Source organism: Aphelocoma coerulescens, chromosome 19 (assembly GCF_041296385.1).
Source record: "Aphelocoma coerulescens isolate FSJ_1873_10779 chromosome 19, UR_Acoe_1.0, whole genome shotgun sequence".
NCBI lineage: Eukaryota > Metazoa > Chordata > Aves > Passeriformes > Corvidae > Aphelocoma > Aphelocoma coerulescens.
The window spans coordinates 9,398,479-9,420,602 of record NC_091032.1 but is presented as its reverse complement, the minus strand read 5'-3'; the positions used below and the strand labels follow the sequence as shown (position 1 = coordinate 9,420,602).

Genomic DNA, 22,124 nt, shown 5'->3' with positions numbered 1-22,124 from the left:
AGAGCTGAGTCTCTATACACATACAAAAGGTGGCTGGCTTCGAGAGAAGCCTGAGAGCCTGGAAGAGTTCAATATCCAAGCCTGAGAGCCGATTCCTGATCCAGTCTGGGTTTTTCCCCATTCCGGATCCCGGGCTCATCCCTGGTAGTTTTCCAAACCCTTTTCCCCACCCTCCCACCTGGGGTGTGGCTTCATTTGAACCGGGACACGTGAGCCCAACCTGCACCGGTTATTCCCAAGACAACTGGATGCTGTCCAGCTCTGGAAAGGAATTCTGTTTTTCCTCATAAAGACCCAAAACCTGCAGCATTCTGTTTGGATCATTCCCCAAAAGCAAAAAGTCGGTTGAGTTCTAACACAAAAATAACAAAACACACCAGAAACGAACCACAGTGTGCCTCTCTTTTTATTCTTTATTTTACAGTTCACAATTAGAAACCTACAGGTAAGTTACACAGTTCACTGATCCTCGCGTTTGAGGGGTTTCACTGCCTTGGAGTCGTGTCCCATCTCATCCCAGGAAGGTGGCAGGAGGTGCCACCAAGGTCACCCGCGGCCACAGAACCCGCAAGGAGCCCTCCACGGCCGCCCTTCGTGGGGGAGGTTAATGGGCAGCAGGGATGATCCCCCAAAACCACACTTCAAATGGAAAAAAATATACTGCACCTCATCTCAAGGTTACTTTAGAGACTTAAAAATGTTCTTGGGGGAGGGGAAAAAAACCCAACTTCCAGGGCTGCAGGGCAGCCAGGTTGTATTTGCAGGGAGCAACCACCCGGACAAACCCTTTGTCAAGGTTCTGCACCTTAAGCAATTCTCTCCAAATCCTCCTTTTACACAGCAGGGAGATGTAAAGCCCCTCCTCAGCCACACATTTCAACATCTGCTGAACTTTGCACACAGTTGCTGCCACAATTCAGTGTTTCACCACTGCTGCCCACATCCCTGCTCAGTTTTTTTCTGCTCAGAAGTTCCTAATTTCTAAAAGAATTTTCTTATTTTGGCCTCTTCAGTAGTTCAGCCACCTTCTTAAGATGGTACACACTGCCCAGGGCACCTGCTGGGAATCCACACAAAGGCACCACCTTGTCATCGTCGAGCAGGGCAGTGCAAGACTTCCCAAGGGGCAGGAATTTCACTGACAACAAATTAAAAAGCCAAATCCAGGTGCACTTGTCAGTAGAAACTGGTGACACATGAGGAATGGACAGAACACGCCATGAGCATGTGTTAATAAAGAGGAAAAAAAAGGGGCAAATTGTCTTTTGTTTTTGCCATTATTAAGGAACATTTTGCCAGTTTTCTCCTTGTATCCTCCTACAGCTGCTCACCTTTGGCACAAGGAATTCTACGTATCACACAAGGTTTAACTCATAGTAATACTTCAATATCAACACTCAGCACTTACACAGCGCCTGTCGTGGTCAAAGTGCTTTACAAAAGCTTGTGAGTCCTCACAACACCCCTGTGAGGTAGGTGAGTGTTATTATCCCCATTTTCCAGATGGGGAAACTGAGGCAGAGAGGTAAAGTGACTTGCCCAAGGCTGTACAGGGAGCTGAACTCGTGTCTTGGTGGCCCAACTCTGGTCTCCCTTGCGGAGGGGTAACACAGATGAACTCCCAGGGCTCTCCTGGTGTCAGCCAAACAATCCAACCCTGATTCCCCAGGCTCTCCGTCCTCTGCTCTGACCAAGTGACCATCCCCAACCTTCTGAAATGCTGCCTGGAGTCCAGCAGGAGCTGGACAGGGTCTGCAATCTTAAGGCAACATGTCCAAGAGCTCCACAGAGAGCTGGACACACACAGACCTCCCTGCAAAGAGTCTCAAGACAACTCCAGCTTTGCTTTGGGGCCAATTCTCTTCTCCCTCAACCCAGAGCCAAACTGGGGCTGCACCAACATGAGATCTCAACCCAGACCTTTCACCTGCTGCTTTTCTTAGCCAAAATGCCCCTACAAATCTCTCCTCGTTCTGGACACCTTCGGCACGGCTTGTTCCACTCTCTCTCTCTCTCTCTCAGAGTTTGTGCCTCTACACAGAAATAAACTTCCACCACTTCCAGCTCCTCAGCACCAGCATTTCAACAGCACCAGAGCAATCCACGTTTCCAGAAAAGTGTCAATGCATGCAAATATCACATACAGAACATCGAGAGTGCTGGGAGATGATACCAAGGATAGAGGTGATCACAAGACAGCACACGTTTAGTTTTTATTAAAAATACCAAACAACTCACTCTTACTGTAACTATGCCACTTAGATTATCATCCTAACCTGCACAAGGACAGGTGCTTTTCCTCCAACTATTTACCTACCTAGAAAAAAAGAGAAATATCAAGCACACACATTTATACTTCCTCAAACTTGGCAGGCATGATTCATGTGAGGGGGAAAGGAGGGCTGGGGGCGGTTGTACACTGGGGTTAGGGCAGTGGAATATAAAAGAAATAGAAAATATCCCATGCATCATCACCATCAGTAATCAACCTGATGAAAATAAACCCAAAATATTAGATGGATTCACGTATGACATCCACTGAAAATCTCAAACCCTAAGCACACTGAAGCTGGCAAACATCTTGTGCCACTTCACCTAGGTCCACACACAGCATCAGCAACTAAGATCAAACAAACCTTGAAAAGAAAGCAAAAGGAAGAATAAACCAGCCTGGAGACAAACAATCTTCCACTAACCACTTCCCTGCATTATTTTCAAATACATTTTTACTCTTAAGCAGTTTCAGAAAGGAGTGGGGGTGAAAGAGACCCACTGCGAGTTTGTGGTTTTTCTTTCTTCAAACTGGCTCAGCACCAGCACCAGCTCAGAGAGAGGGAGAGAAAAATAATTCTTCAAACACGATCCTTGGTACTTGATTAAAACGTTGCCAGCCAGCCGAGGGAACCCTGGGCTGCCAGAGGGTTCCAAGTGGAGTGGACACAGTGCTGCTCATGGTCCTCCTCATCCTCCTCCCCTGCTACGAGATCTGCTCCGTGGGCCTCATCTGTATATCCCCGATCTGCAAGAGACCAACATGAATGGAATTGTGCACTGAACTCTGCACTGGGCACTTCTCTGCTGCCCCAGCCTGTGAGCAGGAACCAGCCTGATTAAGTGAGGTGTGAGGAAAGCAGGGGTGAATGGACCTGCTTTGCCTTTAGCAGGGGGTAAAAGCTCAAATATGCACAGAAAAGGTGCAGGATCTTTTATCTTTTTAAGCCAAGCAAAGCCAGTTATCCCCAGGGATGCAGTGTCAGGGAACACGTCTTGCTCCAGGGAGCAGAGTTCACACGAGACGCTGTGGAACCCCTCATGATCAAAGTCTGCTTTCACAACAGGAACTCTGCTGCTGCACGTGCTGAACACCAGCTCTGCTCCTGCTGCTGCTGCCTCCAGCCCAAAGCTGGCCAAATATTTCTTGTCTCTCAGGAGGGGAGTCCCTCTGGCAGCACAAGCATCCCACACTGAGGGGAGAAGGTCCAACACGTCAGCTGGCAACTGGCAGGACCCAAGACTCTCAGCAAATCTCAGATGGCACCGTCCAAAGGGCAGAGCGTGCCCCCTACCCCTCACATTCCCCCTGCCTTGCACAGTCCTTTTCTAGGATCATGGAATCACAGAATATCCTGACCTGGGAGGGACTCACAGGGATCATCCAGTCCAAGCCCTGACCCTGCACAGACACCCCAACAATCCCACCCTGGGAGCGTTGTCCAGATGCTCCTGGAGCTCTGGCAGCCTTGGGAATGTGCCCATTCCCTGGGTAGCCTGGGCAGTGCCCAGCACCCTCTGGGGGAAGCATCAGAGTCAGCTCAGCCTTTGCTGGATCCATAGGGATGTGAAGAGCCTGAGAGTGCCATCCCAGAGCCCCTGCAGTGCCATCTCAGAGCAATCCCAGAGCTGCCACCCGGGAAGTGTAAACAAACGTGATCCCTGCTAATCCCCAGCACAGGCTCCCTAAGCTCCCAGCTGATCCAGCGGCGGATCAGCCAGGCCAGGGCAGCCTTCAGCCCCTCCAGCCTCAGCCCCAGCCTACCTGTACGTGAGGAGGGGCACTGAGCACATAGATGACAGCATTGGCCATGTCTTCAGCCTTGAGACACTGCAACGACAGCAAAGGGGCTCTCGGTCAAAGGGCACCACAGAAAGTTCCCCACGAGATCCCTCCTCTCCTGCCCATCCATAATGAGGTCAGACAGTGTCACTGGGGCATGTCCAGAAGGCACAAGCAAGCAGGAAATACCAAATCCATTAAAAATTTAACAAAGGATGTGTCTGGTGCTGATAATTCTTTGATTGCTGTGAATAACCTCACTGCTGGCACAGTAATTCTGCCAGGGCAGGCACTGCCATCCTTATCAGGAATTCCCACAGGAAATCCCATGCCACCTGCAAGAGAACACTTCTCCTTGTGCTGGCACCTCTGTTTGTCACACCTCCTGAGCAATGAAGAAGTCACAGCCGGCAAAATGGCAGAGCTGACTGATACTTATTTACAGGAGCATCAAAATAAAAGGAAAAATGTAAGGAGCTGGAAATTGAACCCAAACGGAAACCTACACAGTGTGCAAATAAATACCAGAGCAAAATTTGAGGTTTGAGGGCTGAGATTGGAGAGCACTGGGCTGGAACCATTAGCCAGGACAAAGACTGTTCAATTATAATCAGAGCCACTTCCCTGTTTCCATTCCTCCAAGTCCTACCCGAATGCTCTCATAGGTTGCAGCAGCTCTCTCGGGGTCGTTATCGTGAAGTTTAAAAGCAAATCCTGTTTCCACCAGTCCTGGAGATATGCACTGGAAAAAAGCAGAGCACATCCTAATAGGATTCGTAATTCCCCTTTAGTAAAAGAATAAAAAAAAAAAAAAAGGAGAGAAAACTTTTTAGAAAAAGCAAAAAAAAAAAAACAAACAGAAAAACATTCATTTTTCTGTTATTCTCCTTTCCCACTCATTTTTTTAAGGGAATAGTTGAAGTGAGCAGGCTTTGCCTTAATGATTGTTGTGGCAGGTATCTCTGGTGGGTACTTGCCTGTTCACACCCCAGAGGCAGAGAAGCAAAGAAAAACATGGAAAAGCTCTGTCTGAGAGCAGAGAGCCCAGCTGAGTGCCTCCCTCTGTTGATGTGACCCCCCCCAACAAGCACCTGCCCACTTTGTGCACCCAAAAAATCCCTTCCCAGACACGGCCCTGTGCCCCAACCTGCCTGGCAAAGACAGCCACAGCTTCCCACAGGATTTCTAGGCCATTCCCAGTGTGCTGAGCACTATTTTTGCATCCCCTTGGCTCTTTCCCAAAGGGAAAAGCTCTGACCCATGAAACCTGCCTCCCACCAGGGCAGAGGGAAGCAGGGGGCCCTCAGCACTCACTGTGGCTCGGATGTGGGTCTTGGCCTCCCGCAGCTCCTGCCGCAGCCCCTCGGTCAGCGCTGTCACCGCGTACTTGGTGGCACTGTAAAAATGCACCACGGACTGGGGCACCACGCTGTGGCCATTCATGCTGGGGGGAGAGCACAGGGACAGGGCTGGAGGGACCAGCAGGACACCCAGAGCATCACAATAAACCCACAGAGAAGCTGACACGGGGCCTGCAGCAGGGAACACACCACAAGCTCCTCTCAACACGACTCAAATTTCCTGACCAGCTCCAGAAATCAATTGTCAGCCCTGCCCCGTCACAAGTGACTGGTATTATCTTTTTCTCTCTGGTTTGGTCTTCCTTGCTTTAGACCAGCAAGGATCAAGTTTGAAGTATCAACCACCACAATCCTTGGAAAACCCCATCAGCACCACAGCAAGCCTGAAACTCCAGTGCTTAAATCCTTCCTGTAAGGCAGGGAGGAGGAGGAGGCCCCCATAGCTGACCCCACAAAGTGCTTAAATCCCCTCTGTGCTGCAGGGAAGAGCAGGAAGCCCCCGAGGCTGATCCTACAGCCCCTTTTGTTCACCTGTTAATGTTAATTATGTGCCCATCGTCGATGTTTCTCTCCTTCATGGACTGGTAGGCCTCCCGGGTGCAGATGCTCACAGCCATCACATTGACCTGAGGGGAGAGAAAAGAAGAAGAAATTAAGCCCAGCAGCCCTGCCTGGCACCCCTTGATTTGCCCCTCGTGTGCCCAAAGCCTGGGATATCAGTTCCAGTCCCTGTCCCCTGGCAATTCCCAGGAACACCCGGAGAGGGAATTGCTCATACACCCCACACCTGAGCTGGGGGCTGCAGTCACAGGGGCAAGGGCTGCACAGACACCCAGAGTGAGCAGAAACGAATGGACTTGATTGTTTTAGGGGCAACTGTGAGGGTAAATCCCAAATTAAGGGAGAGCAAACCCCCTCCCCGCAGGCAGGAGACAGAGCCTGCGGTTCTGTCGAGCACCGAGCACTCCGGGCTTTGGGCAGCTGGCAGGGCACTAACAGCAGGTAATTAGGTCAGCTCGTTAACGAGGAAATCCCCAGATCCTGCCTGTCAGAGCGCCAGCAGCTCAGAGGAGGCACCGTGGCCACCAAAGAGCTCCCAGGACACACGAACCAAAGATCACTTTGTGCCACAGGGAACACCAGAGTGGGCAACTCACCCTAGGGGTGTGCAAGCCACCGATCTGTCACTGCCTGCTGACATTTTCCTCAGCCCTAACTGGCAATTTGCCCCGTCCTTTAGGATCCAGAGCTTTCCGAGCTCTTGCTCTTTGGACCAGCACTTCCCATGGTGTCCTGGCTTGGTTAAACTCAGTCCTGTCACCTCCACAACCATTAATGCTGTGGAGCCATTAATGCACAGCCGCCTCCAGGGTTCCCTGATCATAAAACACAGAGGCAAAGCTCCCGGTGTAGATAAAGGACATTCTCCCAGCTGGAATACAAAGGGCCCAGAGGTACGTGCAGGACTGATGAGCACGAATCTCAGCAGCAGTGCTAATTGCTCAGGTGGCTGAGATTTGGAAAGGGATTTGCTGAAGGCTGCCAGAAAGGGTGTGACCATCCCCTGGCAGGTCCTATCTAACCTTGTGTCACTTTGCCGGCTAAATGAGCAGGACAGGAGGGTCTGAACACGCTGCACTGAGTGAAATCTCCAGGAGGAACTGATTTTCAGATGAATCAGAAGGAATAGTGCCACTATAAATGGGTGGAGCAGCAGGAACGAGGCCATGTGGGCAGGGAGGGATGGAGACGGGAGAGGGCTGGGGATCATCGCTGGGAAAATCATGAACAAGAACAGGGCAGAATAACCTGGACTTGCTGGCACGGAAGGACAGGCAGGAGAGGGCCACTGGTTTGGAGAAAGGGCTGGAGCTGAGAGATGCAATTCCTGAGCAGCACAGAGGGGAGTGGGGTCAGCTCAAGGATCTTCTGTCACTGCTTTTGTCTTGGGTTATTCCCTGTTCACTGCCAGAGGCCATCCGTGAGGGTTTTGTCTCGGCCAGAGATAAACAGGGCGTTTGTGTGATCCTGGGAGTACCCAGGCAACACAAGTGGAGTCATCACCCCCATCCAAGTGCACTTTGGCCAAGCACAGAGTCGCTGCTGGGCACCTCGGCCATCACACCTGGAACTGCAGGGATAAATCTTTAACCTGGGAATTCACCTGGGCTGTGCAAGGAGGAAAATGAGCAGAGAGGGCAGCAGAAGGGCCCCTCAGCACTGGAGTGAAGCCCAGAGCAGGTGGGGCATGTGCAGGCTTTGGGATTCCACAGCAGCGTGGTCAGGGGACGCAGGAGTCACCAGTCCTTTGGGATCTGGATCTGGGCAACTGCTGGTGGAGAAACCCTTCATGACAAACAACATCCCTGCCCCAGGATGCCCCAGCCCAGCAGGCAGCTCAGTTTTGGAGCAGTCACTCCCAACTCCCTCTCCAAAGGCCACTAGAGGGTAACATCATCCCAAAGCCTGTGACTCAGGGAGCAGCCATTCCTCGTGTGGGCAGAGTTACAACATTTTGACAGCTCCTGGCAAAGCAAGATCCCAATCAACAGCCACTGTGGGAAAGTCCAGAGCCCTGTGATAAAACCCCACGGTAGAACAAAACAACTGGCTGGAAGGCAGCTGAGCTGGGATGGCCTTTTCCCACCAGCACAGGCTGGATTTTGGGGTGAAATCCCATTTCAAAACATGGAACAGGCACTGAGGAACCTAAAAACACGCCTGGAAAACGAGCAAGTCTGTATCACCCCGAGGCTGCTGCTACAAATATCCATGTAAGACATTTTTCTGCCTGGTTCCTGTTTTAAGGAGAAAAGGTTCAAAGGTCCCTTGGCAAGGATGGCCACCACACCTGGGGCCTGCTCAGTGCCCAGGCAGCAGCTCCGTGACAGAAACCACATTTCCCAGCAATTAACGACTTCCAATTGCCACATTAGAGAACATAAAAGACCCTGTTCCTAGAAGTGCTCAGCATTTCACTTCCCAGAATCAGCCCTTTCCAAGGCATCCAAACGAGTACCTCAGCTCCAAAGCACACATGGAAACACAGCTTACAGCAAACACATCCCTGCACAGATGGTTTAGAAAAGCAAGAAGAACAGAGCCTGGCTTGTCAACGAGTAATGCCAAGAATCAAACCCATTCCGTGTCTAGAGGAGCGAGAGGATGTGTGCTGCAGCCCTCTGTGCCCTGAGCAGGGAAAATGGGAAGTTCAGCTTGAATTCCTGGCTGGAAAGGTCAGTGGGTAAAACATGAAGGAGCTGCTGCAGCCCCGGAGCCTGGCTCAGTGTGTGCACAGCACCCAGCCCCTCCTGCACATCAGGACTTTGCTCCAGCCTCACAAATCAGCCAGAAGATGGGGGAAGCTGTGAACCAGGGGAGGATGGGCTCAGAACCTGCCTGAGGTGACACCTTCCCTCCTGCACCCACAGCAGATCTGCTGGCTGGAGAGGCAGGGCTCCGTGCTGCTGTGAAGCAACACATCTGCAATTCCAAACATCTCCCTGCAGCCTGGGGAGAAGCAGCTCCCACCTCGGGAATGAATACCAGGCAACAAAGAACTGGAACATTAGAAAAGGAGGGGAATAAGTAAATGATAACATGGTTCTGACTGTTAGATATAAAGCAAGAAGAAGGATACTGAGAGGGGAATCTGGAAGGAGACAGAGCCTCAAAGCTCATAAAAAATGCATGGAAGCAAAAATCAATTTACCAAAAAGAAAAAAAATGCCTTTAATTTAAGGCCCTAATGCCTCCTAAATCGATGGATCGATGGCTGTTTGGAAACTTTTCCCATCCTGCAGCCCAGAGGTGCCCTGGAACTCTCCAACAGCATCTCCCCCCACGCTGCTCTCCAGGGAAGCTCGGGAAGAAGCCTCCCTGCTCCCACACAGCTCTGCAAAGCCCAGTGGCCCGTGAAAGGTGCTGGCAGCCCTCCCTGTCCTGCCCCTGCGAGGGGAACGGGCCTGGCTGGCCCTGCAGAGCCCCCCCAGGCCCTGCCCCGGCGCCTGCACGGCCTGGAGACACAGACACTTCCAGGAGACATTTCCAGGAGACATTTCCATGCAGCCACAAAGCAGGGGCACAGAACAAAAGGGAAAACGCCACTGTGCTGTTTCTACCCCTCAGCAGCAGCATAAAAAGCAAAGCCCAGGCTTGTCGGGCTGCCCAGGCCAGGGTGGGTGAAGTGTTTGGCTCTGGAGCATCCCAGGGCTTTGCCTTTCCATTGGAGGTGGGAGGGTTGTTCAATTAACACAGGAATCAGGAGCCAAGCCAGCAGCTGCTGGGAGGATGGTGAGAGGAAAATATCTGCCAGCACAGGGAGAGAGCTTGGGTGTCTCAGGCTGCTCCCAGTGCTACAACAACATTTTTGCCAAGCAGTGGGAGCAGAGAGAGCCGTACGGATCATCCCTGGGAATAAAACATTCCCCCAGCCCCGTTTCCTAGCACTGCCCTTGTGGGGTCACCACCCTGCCTCTCCTCCCACCCCAAAGCAGCACCCACAAGCAGGGGGACCCCACAGGCTCCCAAACTTTGAGCCACTGTAATCGCCAACACCGGCGTGTCTCATACAGGAAAATCTCCATTCCAAAATCCTCCTCCCAAAAAGTGGTGGGAGATGGGATTAAAGGGAGCACTTCCAGCTGAGCAGCCAGGGAAGGGAATATGGAATGGGGAAGGGCTTTCAGCTGGGAAGAACCACAAGTCCCCCCAGCCTGCCCACCTGACAAAGAACAGAGACAAAGGAGCACGAGGGACACGCAGCATCCCCGAGGGATCCACACATCACACGGTCCCAGGGACCAGGACAAGGAGTTTCCAAGGCCCAGGTGACCCCCAGGGCCCAGCTTGCAGCGAGTCAGGGCTGGGCAGTGCCCTGCTGGATACCAGCTCAGCCTCAGCTACACTTCACTTCATTTTCTTTAAAGCCTCCATGGCAACCGGGGCCGGGGAGATGCGGCTGTGCAGTGACCCAGGCTGGGCAGCTCACAAAGCCTGGCTGGGCAGACAAAGCTGAGCTGAGCTTGCTTTGGCTGCAGTCACAGCAGCCAGCAGTCAGGCCAAAATCCTAACAAGAACTTAATTAGCCAGGATATGGCAGCTCTTGCCCTGGCAGCAGGAGTCTGAAGCCTCAATGTGCTTCTCTGTTTTGCTTTACACAGCCCCCGAGACCGCTCTGGAGGAACAGCCAGGGGAGCTGACACGTCCCAGCTGACTCCACTGTTGGACACAGTGGCCCTGAGCCTACAGCTTCAAACAGCTTTTCAGACATGTCCTTCCCTTCACTGGGACAAGCTCTCAGAGCTGCTGGAAGTGCCACAAGGATTACTCACAGCCACGAGTCCCACTCCTGCTCCTGTGAGGAAAACACTTCCGTGTACAAGAGAAAGTGGCACAGGAGGGGAGATCACTCCATGAAAGGCTCCTGGTTCAGCACCTCACTGGCCAGAGCTGCAGGAGGGGACACTGCAAGGACACCCAAACCATCCTGAGATCCCACAGCTGTGGCTGCCACTGCTAGGAGCAGAAAAGGGCCCTCACATAATGACAAGAAATGGTGAAGTCACAGGGAGATGCCCAGCAGTACCTCAGGACAGGAGGACCCAGGGAGAAGTTGTAAATGGGATGGGCCATGTGCACAACTCCCACTTCAGCACACAAAATGCTCTCATTCACATCCAGCCCTAACCAGATTATGGGCAGAAAATTAAGCTATGACAAAAGACAAAAAGCATTACAGCTTTTTAAGCCAAAAAGAATCTGCCCATTTTTACAACCCACTGCCACAACTAACAGGATTAGCTGCAGAAGCCAGCGCTTGGCATTTGATTTCCTGCTTTATTGAAGAAAAAAAAGTGAGGCTCTCCACCCTTCAGGGAGTTTAAAGGAAAAGTGCTGCTGTGTTTCCATCCTCCAAGGTGAGGGCTCAGCAGGGCAAGGTGTTCTTCCACTCCCCAAGCAGCAAACCCGGGCCTTGTCAGAGCAGGCTGGGGAGCAGATCCTCAGCTCTGAAATGAGTAGATGGTGGCCAAAAGAAACAGAAACGTGGCCCAGCTCCTGCTCCCTCGGGAGGATACTCACATCTATCATGGTCCTCCAGCCCTCTGTCTTCCCCGAGAGCAGGGGCTCGGGCCGGGCCAGCCCCGCGTTGTTGATGCAGACGTCCACCCCCTGGTGAAGGGTCTTGATGGCCGAGAACATGGACAGGATCTCCTCCTCGTTGGACAGGTCACACTTGTACGGGATCAGCGTCCCCGGGTAGCCGGCGCTCTGGCACTCAGCTGCCAGCTTCTAGGGGAGAGAGGGAGGAGGGAAACAGCCATCAGGAAGGGAAAAAACAGCCATCAGGAAGGGAAAAAACAGCCATCAGGAAGGATGGAAACAGCCATCAGCCCCCTCTCCTGGTGGAGCAGCTTATCCAGCCATTTCCTGAAAAACACACCTCAGGGCTAGCACACCCCGGGCTGAAAAGCAGGCACTGGGGAAGAATCACTGTGATGTTAATTAAGAAAAAGGAGATATCATATCCAGGAGAAGCTGAGAGCTTCAGCCCTTAAGTTATTGAACTTGAGGACACTCTCAGTGCTCATCCATCACCCCGGGCAGTACCACTCAAGGTGAGCAATGCTGGCAAAATACAAATAAATCCTGCCCTGGCACCAGGCTCTGAGTCTGCCACACTGGCAAAGGACGTGCCTGACAATTCCTCGTTAGCCACGACCAAGAATTACTCCAAATATCCCAATCTTTTGTCAGGCTGGCTGACACAAAGCCAAGGAAAGGCCAGGAGCTGCTGCTGTGCTGCTGCGCTGCCGCCACCACACCGCATCCTCCGGAGGATGCCCTTTACCCCTGACACTAATGAGAAGCAGCATCCCCTCCCTGATGTGTCACAGCAGTGACAGTGACAGCTCCCAGTGCCAGGCAGGAGCCACATGATGTCTGGCTCCTGCGGGGAGATGGACTCTGGCTACAAACGTCCACCAAATGACTCGAACGCCGTGGCCCGCGGCGGTGTCACCAACAGTGACATTTCAGCGGGTGCAATAAAGCCCTGCTCCTGACACGGGCAGCTTTCCCACTCCTCCCAGCTCCTCCCTGCATTCCAAGGACTGCAATTTCCAGCCTTTCATAAAAGGAGGAGCGAGGCCCAGTGCAGGAATCTCCTGGACGTGATTGCACACGAAGGTGGCTGCGGAGCACCTCCAAGCTCGGAGTTCCTGCCCTGCAGAGGGACAAATGCCAGCCCCTCCCCAGCCCTCCCTGCACCCCAAGCATGTTCATTTGAAGCACTATGGGGCAAGTGGCTCTGTTTGGTAAATGATTTTTGTGTTTCCCAACAGCTGAGCCCACCACAGAGCTGGACCAAGGCCCTGAGCAGGGAGTTGCAGCTTTGCTGCTTTACCTTTCCCAGCAACCCACAGCTTTCATGGACCACAAGCCAGAACCAGCCCAGGGCTGAGCTGTGGTGCAGGAGCTGCTCTCCTGTCTGGCTCCCAGCACAGGGAAGGCACTGCAGTAACACAAGAATGATTAGTATTGCTCTCACAGCACCAGGCGACAAGGGGACGGACGTGCCGAGTTCAGCCGGAGATCGATCCACCCCAGCAGCATCAGGATCCCTGGAGAGCCCTGCTCAGGCTGAGCTGACAACATCTCTGCCTGAACAAAGGTGCCTCTGGGACTGAATCCTGCCTCTCTGTGGCCTCCTGGGGCTGCCTGCACTTTGCCATACAGGCAACCTTGTTGATGACGTGCTGATAGGAGTGGAAAAGTCTATTCCTTTTCACTATCAGAGCACAGGCTTGAAAAAACAGTCGAGGGGGGGAAAATCTGCAAGAGCAGCACTTAGAAAATTCACAGCAGTATGAAGGGCTGCTGGAAGGTTCTCAACTGCTCCAGGGATGGGGTCTCGTTCCTGCAAAGACACTGGAGGGAAAAAGGGGCAAAGGGACCACAAACTGGTGCAAGAGTGTGAACCAGGCAATGCCAAAGATGTTCAAAGATGAGAAACACAGGAACAAGGGGTTGGGAGGAATCTCCCAGAGCAGGACCCATGCCAGGAGAGCTGGCTGGAGGAAGAAGGGCTCATCAACATGGACAGGAAAGGACAGACAAGCTCATGGACAGCCCAGAGGGACACAGGGCCATGTCTCACAGCTCTGTTTCCATGTCCAGCTGCCACTTCTACCATTTGGAGAAACCTTTCCCTGCTCAGTCCAGCCTCTCAGTGGAGGCAGTCACAGATGAAGGAGCAGAGGAAATAAGGGGTGTGATTTGCTCTGGGATGACCCTGCTGGAGCAGGGAGGTTCTATCAGATGCCCCACTGTGGTCCCTCCAACCTGACCATTCTGGCTGTGGGCTCTGGACAGCAGTGCCTCCAGTGCTGGAGCTGCCCATCCTCTGTTCCCAGGCAGACACAGACAGAAAGGGCTTTCTCCCTGGGAGAAAAGCTTCTCTGACACAAGTGACCAGGGAAACCAAATCTCTCTCAAAACCTTTCTCTCCCTGCCTGGTGTCTCGCCGCCTCCAACGAGCCTCAGCATGGATCCTTTCATCTCTCAGGCTGCACTTGTGCTAACAAATTCTCTTTGAAAACCAAGTGCTGAACACTGCTGACATCCAGGCAGGGCTGAACGTGCTTCAACCATCTACAGATAAAGAGTCATCACAGACTCTTCAAAGAAACATCAACTGCGGGCAAGTTTGCAAGAGACTTTTGAAAAGCAGCTCTCTGAGCTATGGAGCTTGCAGAGTTTTTTTTCAGAGCATCCATTAAGTCACTCAAGTGATGCTCGTTCCACTTTGAGCACGCCACATGCACATGGAGGAAAGAAAAAGAGAAAAAAGCTGGTTTTCCAGATTTCATAAACAGTTTGAGAGTGACCAGGTAATGCAACAGCAATACAGACAAGGCCAGTGCAACTCCAGCAGCAGATATGGAAATCTGAAATAAGAATGGTTTGGGTTGGAAGGACCTTAAAGATCATCCAGTTCCACACCCTGCCACGGGCAGGGACACCTTCCACTATCCCAGGTTGCTCCAAGCCCTGTCCAGCCTGGCCTTGGACACGTCCAGCATTTCTGTATACACACCATTATCTCTGGATGCTTGGAAATGGACAGCCAGGTGCTACTCAGTCTGGAAGGATGCCTCACATTTATGGGATGGGTTTGCTGTGTTAAGAAACCACCAGTTCTCCCCAGAAGGGGTTAATGCTCTTTGTGTATATGGGGCACAGTGCCCTGCATTTACATTCAATCCTGGTAAAATAGTTTTACAGCACTAATTGATATAAAAATGTTAAGGGACTCTTAAGGGGAGGGGGAAAAAAAAGAAGGAGTCACATAGGGTTTTATTTGGCAAACCATCCCATTAACTTCAGCCACATTTAGTTCAGTTTAGTTAGACTAAAGCCAGAAGAAGCCATCAGGTATTTTTAATCTAACCTGCCATTCATCACAGGTACTTGTGTCCTACTGACTGAACTTGTGCTTAAACACAGAGCTGCACCAAGAAACCAACTGGAAAAGCACCCAAGTCACCCCAATTAGTTTTGCTATCTAAAGGAAATGAAGGAGAAAAATTCATCAGAGAAAACAGCATCACAGCTCTGAAAGAAAACTGAGGGCTTACAAACCCTTTCATTCCACTGATTGGCAAGTCTGAAGCTGCTTTTAATTAAGATTTAATAGCAGTACAACAGCATAATAGAGATGTACAGTGAATAAAGCACTAGAGTGAGGTTTATTTGTTTATTTCCACAGTGCTCTGTGACCATGAGCGAGATTCAGAGCTGTGGGTATCTTTTGGCCCACATGATCCAAGGGTAAATACTACTGCACATTTCTTCCCAGGCACTGGAGCCAGGCTCCTGCTAAGCTGGGTCTGGCTGAGCCATCACCACATCTTTCCCGAGCTGGGAGCTGTCCTCCCAGACTGCTCCAGAGCCACGCTGCTCTTCTCCAAGCCCTCCCTGCTCCCTGCACTTTCCCAGCAGTTGAACATCCCAGGATATGTTTTTCTTAGCTCACTTAATTTTCAATTTCCAGTGTCACACACGAGCCGCAGCGCCCCGGAGGTCCCTGCTCCCTCCAGGCACTCACACAGTCCCTCCTCACGTCAAGGCATTTTTAGTTTTTCCCTTCTTGCTCCAGGCTGGCGTGGGGGAGGAGGAGACGCTGCTGTCACCATGACAGCTCATTAGAGCAATATCTCTGCCTTACTCTGAGCTGTGCCTGTCGCTGCCCGTTCCACCAGCAGATTCCCAAGGCAACCCACAGACACCCAGACTGGAGGGCAGAGCTGAGCCCCAGCTTCTGCCTGACACCCCCAGATCCTGGCACCTGCCTCCTGTGTCATCTCCACCTGGAAAATTATTTTAATTAAGTCAAACCCCGCCTAATCTTGCAGCGGTGAAGGTCTGAGATGCCCTGAGAATTTAAGGTGTGATCAGAGGTCCATGGGAACCAGCACGTACCCACCCTGAGCAAAACAGATAACCGAATACATCCCAGGTGAGTAGGGCTTGGGAGCACTCCTGGGGACACCCAGGACCTGTTCCCAGAGCTGACACGAGCCCTTCCCAGCCCCAGCACCCCGAGAGAGTCCCCACAGCTGACAACGCACCGAGAGCTCCGAGCTGGGGGTCCCAGGCAGACCCGAGCACCGACTGCATCCAGGGGCTGGGCCACTCCACGAGCACCAGAACAGCGGGTCCCCAGCACCGCAGCTCGGGGTGGGCCTCTTCTCCTGCCAGCACCCCTCGGTGTGGCCGTGGCCTTTCTGCAGGGCTGGCAGAGCCCGGTGCTTTCCGCTGTGCCCGGCAGCGAGGGCAGCGGCGGCCCCACGGGCACTCCGGCTCCTCAGCTCCCGGCCTGTAATCCCCGAGGAATCCTCTTCTGGAGAGGCAGATTAATGCACGCCAGGAGGGGCCTGGGCTTTCCCCCAGGGGCTCCCAGCGCTCCCCAGCTCTGAAATTCCGGTGGCAGGTGCTGCATTTTATTCCAGCCCAGGTTTACGACCCGCGGAGAAGCGGACGGGGCTCCCGTGCATCCCAGCCCGGCCGGCGGGAGCAGCAGGTGCCAGGACCAGCCCTTCCCCGGGCACACACAGCTGCAGGTGCTGGGATCAAACATCTGCAGCCACGCCAGCCCCGCTCGGGGCCACGCCGGCCTAATCCCAGCTAAGCCGCACGGGCCTGGCGGGGACAGAAAACCGGCATGGCACAGAGCCAGGGCGGCACAAACCCACCTGGGGTGGCACAAACCCACCCTGTCAGCCAGGAAATCCCCATCAGCACTGCCCACGTGGGCACTGGGCAGGAGACAGGGATAAAACTCAACTTCAGCACAGCCACTGCTTTCTGTGGAGCTGCAGCTATTCATAAACCCCAGGAAAAACACCGTCGTATTTTCTCCGCAGCACTCTGACAGCTCCTTTCACACCTCCCTGCTCTGGGCACTCTCCTTAAACCCAAAATCAGCCAGAAAGTCCCCTCTGTGTCCAATGCTGGCCCTGCACAGCACTCCCACCTTCCCAGGATAGCTGCCACGTTTTACACAGGGAAACTGAGGCACAGGACAGCCACCTGACCTTTGTTGGAGCACACACACCCCATTCCAGCTCCAAAACCCCAGGAAAAGCTCAGTTACTTATTTCTGGGGCTCTGAGCATGGCATGCCCTGGTGTTGCTGCTCTATTGCAAAGCCCAAGGGAACGGAAGTGCAGCAGAGAAGGGGGGGCTGCCACAAAGACACATTCTTAAAGCACATTTTGGGGCAGAAAGAGAAGGAATCCAACCTGGTTTAAACCTCCTGAGCTTCAAGGCTCAGGAAAATCATGGGGACAGCAAAGCATTTGTTCCTCCCACTCTGGACAGCAATTATGGGGTCTCTGCAGTTTATCAGGAAAAGATCTGGTCAGGGACAAGTGGCAATAAAAGCACTTCAGAGGCCTTAAGCTCCCACCATCCCCGAGGCAAAGCCTTGGCCAAACACAAAACAAGCCCTTCCAGAGGCCAAGGAGACTCTGAAGGTCATTCACTCCACAGGAGCCATGCCTTGGGATTATCCTGCCTGAAGCTGCTCCTCCTGCCTGAAGAGTGGGGAAAGCCCTGGTTTTGGGAACAGCCCAGGAAACCCATCCCAGCTGCTGAGCAGGGGGTCAGACCCACCAGGGACACCACAGCTGCACCCCACGGACAGACACCCCCAGGGGAGGCCAAAATAGAACCAAGTGACCTCTAAACCATCAATGGTCTGCCTGCAGGTAATTAAATACCACACTCAGGTGCTATGAAACAATTACCTGTTAATTACCCACGGGGTCCAGAGCCTCCCTTGCACCTTAGGGCTGGGCAGGGATCATGGGAGTGACCACAAATGGATGCTCAGATCCCACGAGGAAGACTCAGCTCCTTCCTCCTCCTCCCACACACCCACGCTGCTGCCAGGGAGGAGAGCACTGACCTCAGAGACTGGGCTGCTCCAACCTGCAATCAATTGCTCAGCTTATCAAAGGCTGTTTCCTGAGCGAGATCTAACCTTGACAAAGCAGGCCCTGGTTATAAATGTTACCTTTGATCAATACCTGTCACAAATGCATTGGAATTAATTGGTTAAACCTTGTATCTTAAGCCACGTTTATTGCTTCCCGCACGGCTCTGCTCTCAGCACGCCAACAAAGACAGAAAAAAATGGATTTCTTTTGGAACACGACATCCATGGTGTCCCTGGTCACACCAGAACAAGGCACCCACGGAATGAACGAGCTGCTGGACGATTTCCAGTGACCTGGAGCAGGTGGGAGTGTCCCACCTGGAGCATCTCCCATCAGTGACAGCCCCAGCCACGCTGCAGATCCAGGGCTCTGGCACCCTGGATGGAGGGAGAGCCCCTGCCAGCACTTCTGCCATTCTCTGTAAATATAAAATAAATCCATTTTAATTATAAAAAGAGCGTAGTTTGCATCACTGCAAACCCCTTGGAAAGAGCTCCCTGTCTCCTGCCTTCCTGCGCTCCAAGAGAAAAGCTGCAGAGTCCCTCAGCGCCTCTGAGCCAAAAAAACCCTCCCAATTCCTCCCCACCCTGGCGAAGAACCCTGCAAAACAAAACTCACATATCTCACTGAATAAAAGACCAGAGAGGGGCTTGCCAGACGGGAGGGGGAATATTTTGCCCCATGCATGTGCAAATTCTCCCCTTTTTTGTGCTGCTGCAAGAAGTCGGACACTAAATACAAATTCCTGGAAAACATGAGGAGCAGGGAAGCTGAAGAACATCAGAGTGGCTGAAAATCTCAGTGAGTCTCTGCACCCTGGGAACCCCAGGACCAGCAAAGGGGGGCCCTGGGAGGGTGATCATCTCCTAAGGAGCATTTTCCCCCCAAAGCTTGGTCTTCCAAGCTGCTGAAAACGCTTGGCTGCTTCATTAAAGCTCCTGACTTGGAACGCGTGGCGGTGTCTGGAGAGCAGCAAACACTCACTGAGAACACGCCAGAAAGTCCTTGACAGCTGCTAGTACCTCCAGGCTCTGCATTTAAAACAAGCCTTCAACCTGAATTACCTCCTGGCATGCAAAAGGAAAATAAAGCCAGTTTAATTATATGTTATTCCTCGATGTCTGACTGTTAAAGTCACTGTTTGATGACCAACACGAAAAGTCTCTCTCTGGTCACAGAAGCAGCACAAGTGGGGAGCACGGGGCTGTTTGGGAGCAGAGAGGGAAACGTGGCCAGTGGAGCCACTGGAAGGGAATAATAAAGATCCTTCTGCAGTTTTTGTGTTTTTTTTTTTTTGTGAGCCATTAACATTTTTATTTCAAAAACCAAATAAAGACCACTGGAGTTGTGACAGGTTTAATGCCAAACACGCAACTTTGCAAATCCTTCGTTATCTTGCCTCAAGCCCTTATCTGATTTTCCAAGAGATTAAGAAATCTTGACATAGCATTTATTGCCCGAGCTAAATCCCCACCAGACAACCTGCTCTTTCAGCCACCAGTTAGCTGGAGGTTACAAAACCACCTTACAGAGGGGTTCCAGCCATTTTACCTTAAAACTGGTGACTTGAATTGACTTCAACGAAATACAATGTTTTTGTGCTACACAGTGAGCTCTGTATTCCAGGTTTTACACCCTGCCGTATGCCTTCTTTCCATTTCAAGCTGCCTTGGAGCACCCTGGGATAGTGGAAGGTGTCCCTGCTCATGGGGGTTGGAATGGGATGGTTTATAAGGTCCCTTCCAACCCAAACCAGGCTGGGATTCCACGACTCTGTGAACTATGGCTGTGATGCTCTGGCATCACTCAACTCCTTCACATTCCTCTTCTCTCCTCCCTCCATCACCGTGTTCCAGCCCTGCTTCCCCAAATCAGAGCACCCCTCACATCAGCAGCAGTCAGATCCTCGGTGGCAGCTCAGGAGTTCCAAGCCTGAATACCTTCCTATTTTATTTTTTTTTTTAAGGAAAAGCCTCAAGGTGAACCTCCTGGAGGAAAGCTCCATCAACAGCTCTGCTCTGAAGCATGGCAGGATCGGGTACAAAGCTCCCACAGCATCCCTGGCAGCCAGGAGGTGATGGAGCTGCTCCCACAGTGACCCTGGATCCCCCCACGCTCCAGCACCTTCCCTTCCCCCAGCGGGCAGCGCTGCTGGGATTTTCTTCCTCGTTAAGGAAACATGCTTGACAATAAATAAACCCAGAATAGCAGCGGAGCAAAACACAGTCCAGACACCCACCAAAACAAGTGACAGCGCTGCAGACACACTTGGGTCCCAGGGAGGCGGGAGGGAACGGGGACAAACATCAGCTGCTGTGGGAACACGTGTCTGCAACACCACAGGACGTCTGGGAGCTGCGAGCAGCCAGCACCACCCAGCACATCTGCACCCCAAGCAAAGCCGATAAATCATCAATACAGAAGTGATTGCTCCTGGTGCACACTGAAATGGAAAGGCAAAGCTTCACAGGACTGCTCGTTGTTAATCCACGCTGTATTTCGGCCAGGAAAGGTTCGGAAAGGAAGGAAACTCACGTGAGCGCCAGAGGAAAACACAAGTTTCATTGATTTCTTTCCCAAATGAAAAGATTCCAAAACAAAATCCAAGATAAGGGCACTGGTGGAAACAGCAATATTGGGAATAACTTTTCGGAGAGGAATGGGAAGCAACAACATCCTTTAGAGCATCCTTTGCCAGGCACCCTGAGGCTCCAGCACATCAAACACCGGCAGCTGCACGTGGGAAAGCCTTTGGAGAGCTCAGCTTTCCCTGCAAACTGCCGCATCAAAACGCTGGGAAGTCCAAAATTAGAAGCAAGCCCCAAAGGACAGTTCACTAAGTCACGCTGGCGTTCTCTCCTCTCTGCAAGCGGCGCCTCTGCGATACGCAATGAAAAAGGGGAAAAGTTTGGGTTTTCCCAAGCACTTCTTTACTTAACCCCACTCAGCAACGCCACCAGTGCCGAGCCTTGGTTTCCGTGAATTTTGGACCATTTATTCTCAGTGCAGGCAGCTGTGCAGAGCCCTTATCACCCTGGTTAAGGGAACCCAACGCTGGATATTGTACGGGTCTCCTTTCGCTCCAAACACCCAGGATGGCAATATTTAAGCTGACTAAAACTTATTTCCTCCCTCAGAGGAAACTTCCTAAATGGCAAATAAGCTTTAGCTCGTGCCACCGCGAGGCACAGCTGACCAACGCACCCAGCATCCCCAGAAAACACTTCTTTTAAGCATCTTTATTCTCAAGCCAGCGCCGTGGGGTTTTTGACGGGGCTGTAGAGATGCTCCTCGCAGGACTGAAGCTCTATTTTAACACCAACTCCTAGAAACGCCCTGCCTCCCGAGCAGCCGCATCCCCGAGCGGCTGCAGGAGCCCCGGAGCGCCCGCAGCCCGGTCCCGCTCCCGGCACCGGCCGGGCAGATGCTATTTTTAACCTCGATAAGCAGCGGCTCAAAAACACCCCCAAAACTGAATGCGCTCCTCGCTCGGGCACCTTCCACCCGCCGCGGGGCCAGGAGAGGCCGGGCCGGCTGCGGCATCCCCCGCGCGGTGTCACCGCCCGGCCGCGCTCGGCCCGGGAGCGGCCCCGCTCCGCCGCGGCCTCGTGGGGAGGCGGCCCCCGCCCCGGTGCCGCCGCCGGTACCTCGATCTTGTCGACGCTGCGGGCGCATCCCACCACCTTCATGCCGTGCTGCACCAGCGCCCGCGCCACGGCCGCGCCGATGCCCACGGAGGCGCCGGTGACCAGCGCGACGCGGCCGGTCCAGCGCTCCATGGCCCCGGCCCGGCCCCGCCGCCGCCGCCGCCGCACAAAGCACCGCCCGCCGGCAGCCCCGCCCCGGGGACACGCCCCGGACACGCCCCTGGCCCCCCGGACACGCCCAGTGTGGGACACGCCCGTCGGGGACACGCCCTCCGTGCGCTGACGGGAGCGGGGGTGGGGTTGGGGTTGGGGTTTTCCCTCCCCAGGGAACGGAGCGCAAAGGGCAGCTCGTGGTGCGCCAGAGCCTGAAAGGCGCTGGGATGGATGCGTGGAGCGGTGAGGCAGCAACCAGCCAAGGATTGGAGAGGGATGGAATGGGGGTGGAGAGAGTAGAGGACGGAGCAGCGTGGTGAAGGGGCTCTTATCCCCCACCTCAGGGCCAAAGATGCTCAAATTAATTCCCAGAAACTTGTGAGGAAATGGATTAAGTGAAACAGAA

At 53.0% G+C, this 22,124-nt stretch overlaps 1 protein-coding gene across 1 annotated transcript; it reads right to left on the bottom strand.

The window, feature by feature from the left end:
• Positions 1-388: 388 nt before the first annotated feature.
• On the bottom strand, positions 389-21,747 carry DHRS11 (dehydrogenase/reductase 11). Its single transcript, XM_069033312.1, has 7 exons — positions 21,566-21,747; positions 11,497-11,706; positions 5,947-6,041; positions 5,369-5,498; positions 4,704-4,796; positions 4,037-4,102; positions 389-3,019 (listed from the first exon to the last, which is right to left on the bottom strand). Exons 1-7 carry the CDS (start codon positions 21,695-21,697, stop codon positions 2,978-2,980), a joined length of 768 nt encoding a protein of 255 aa, XP_068889413.1. The 5' UTR covers positions 21,698-21,747; the 3' UTR covers positions 389-2,977.
• Between the last annotated feature and the right edge of the window lie 377 nt (positions 21,748-22,124).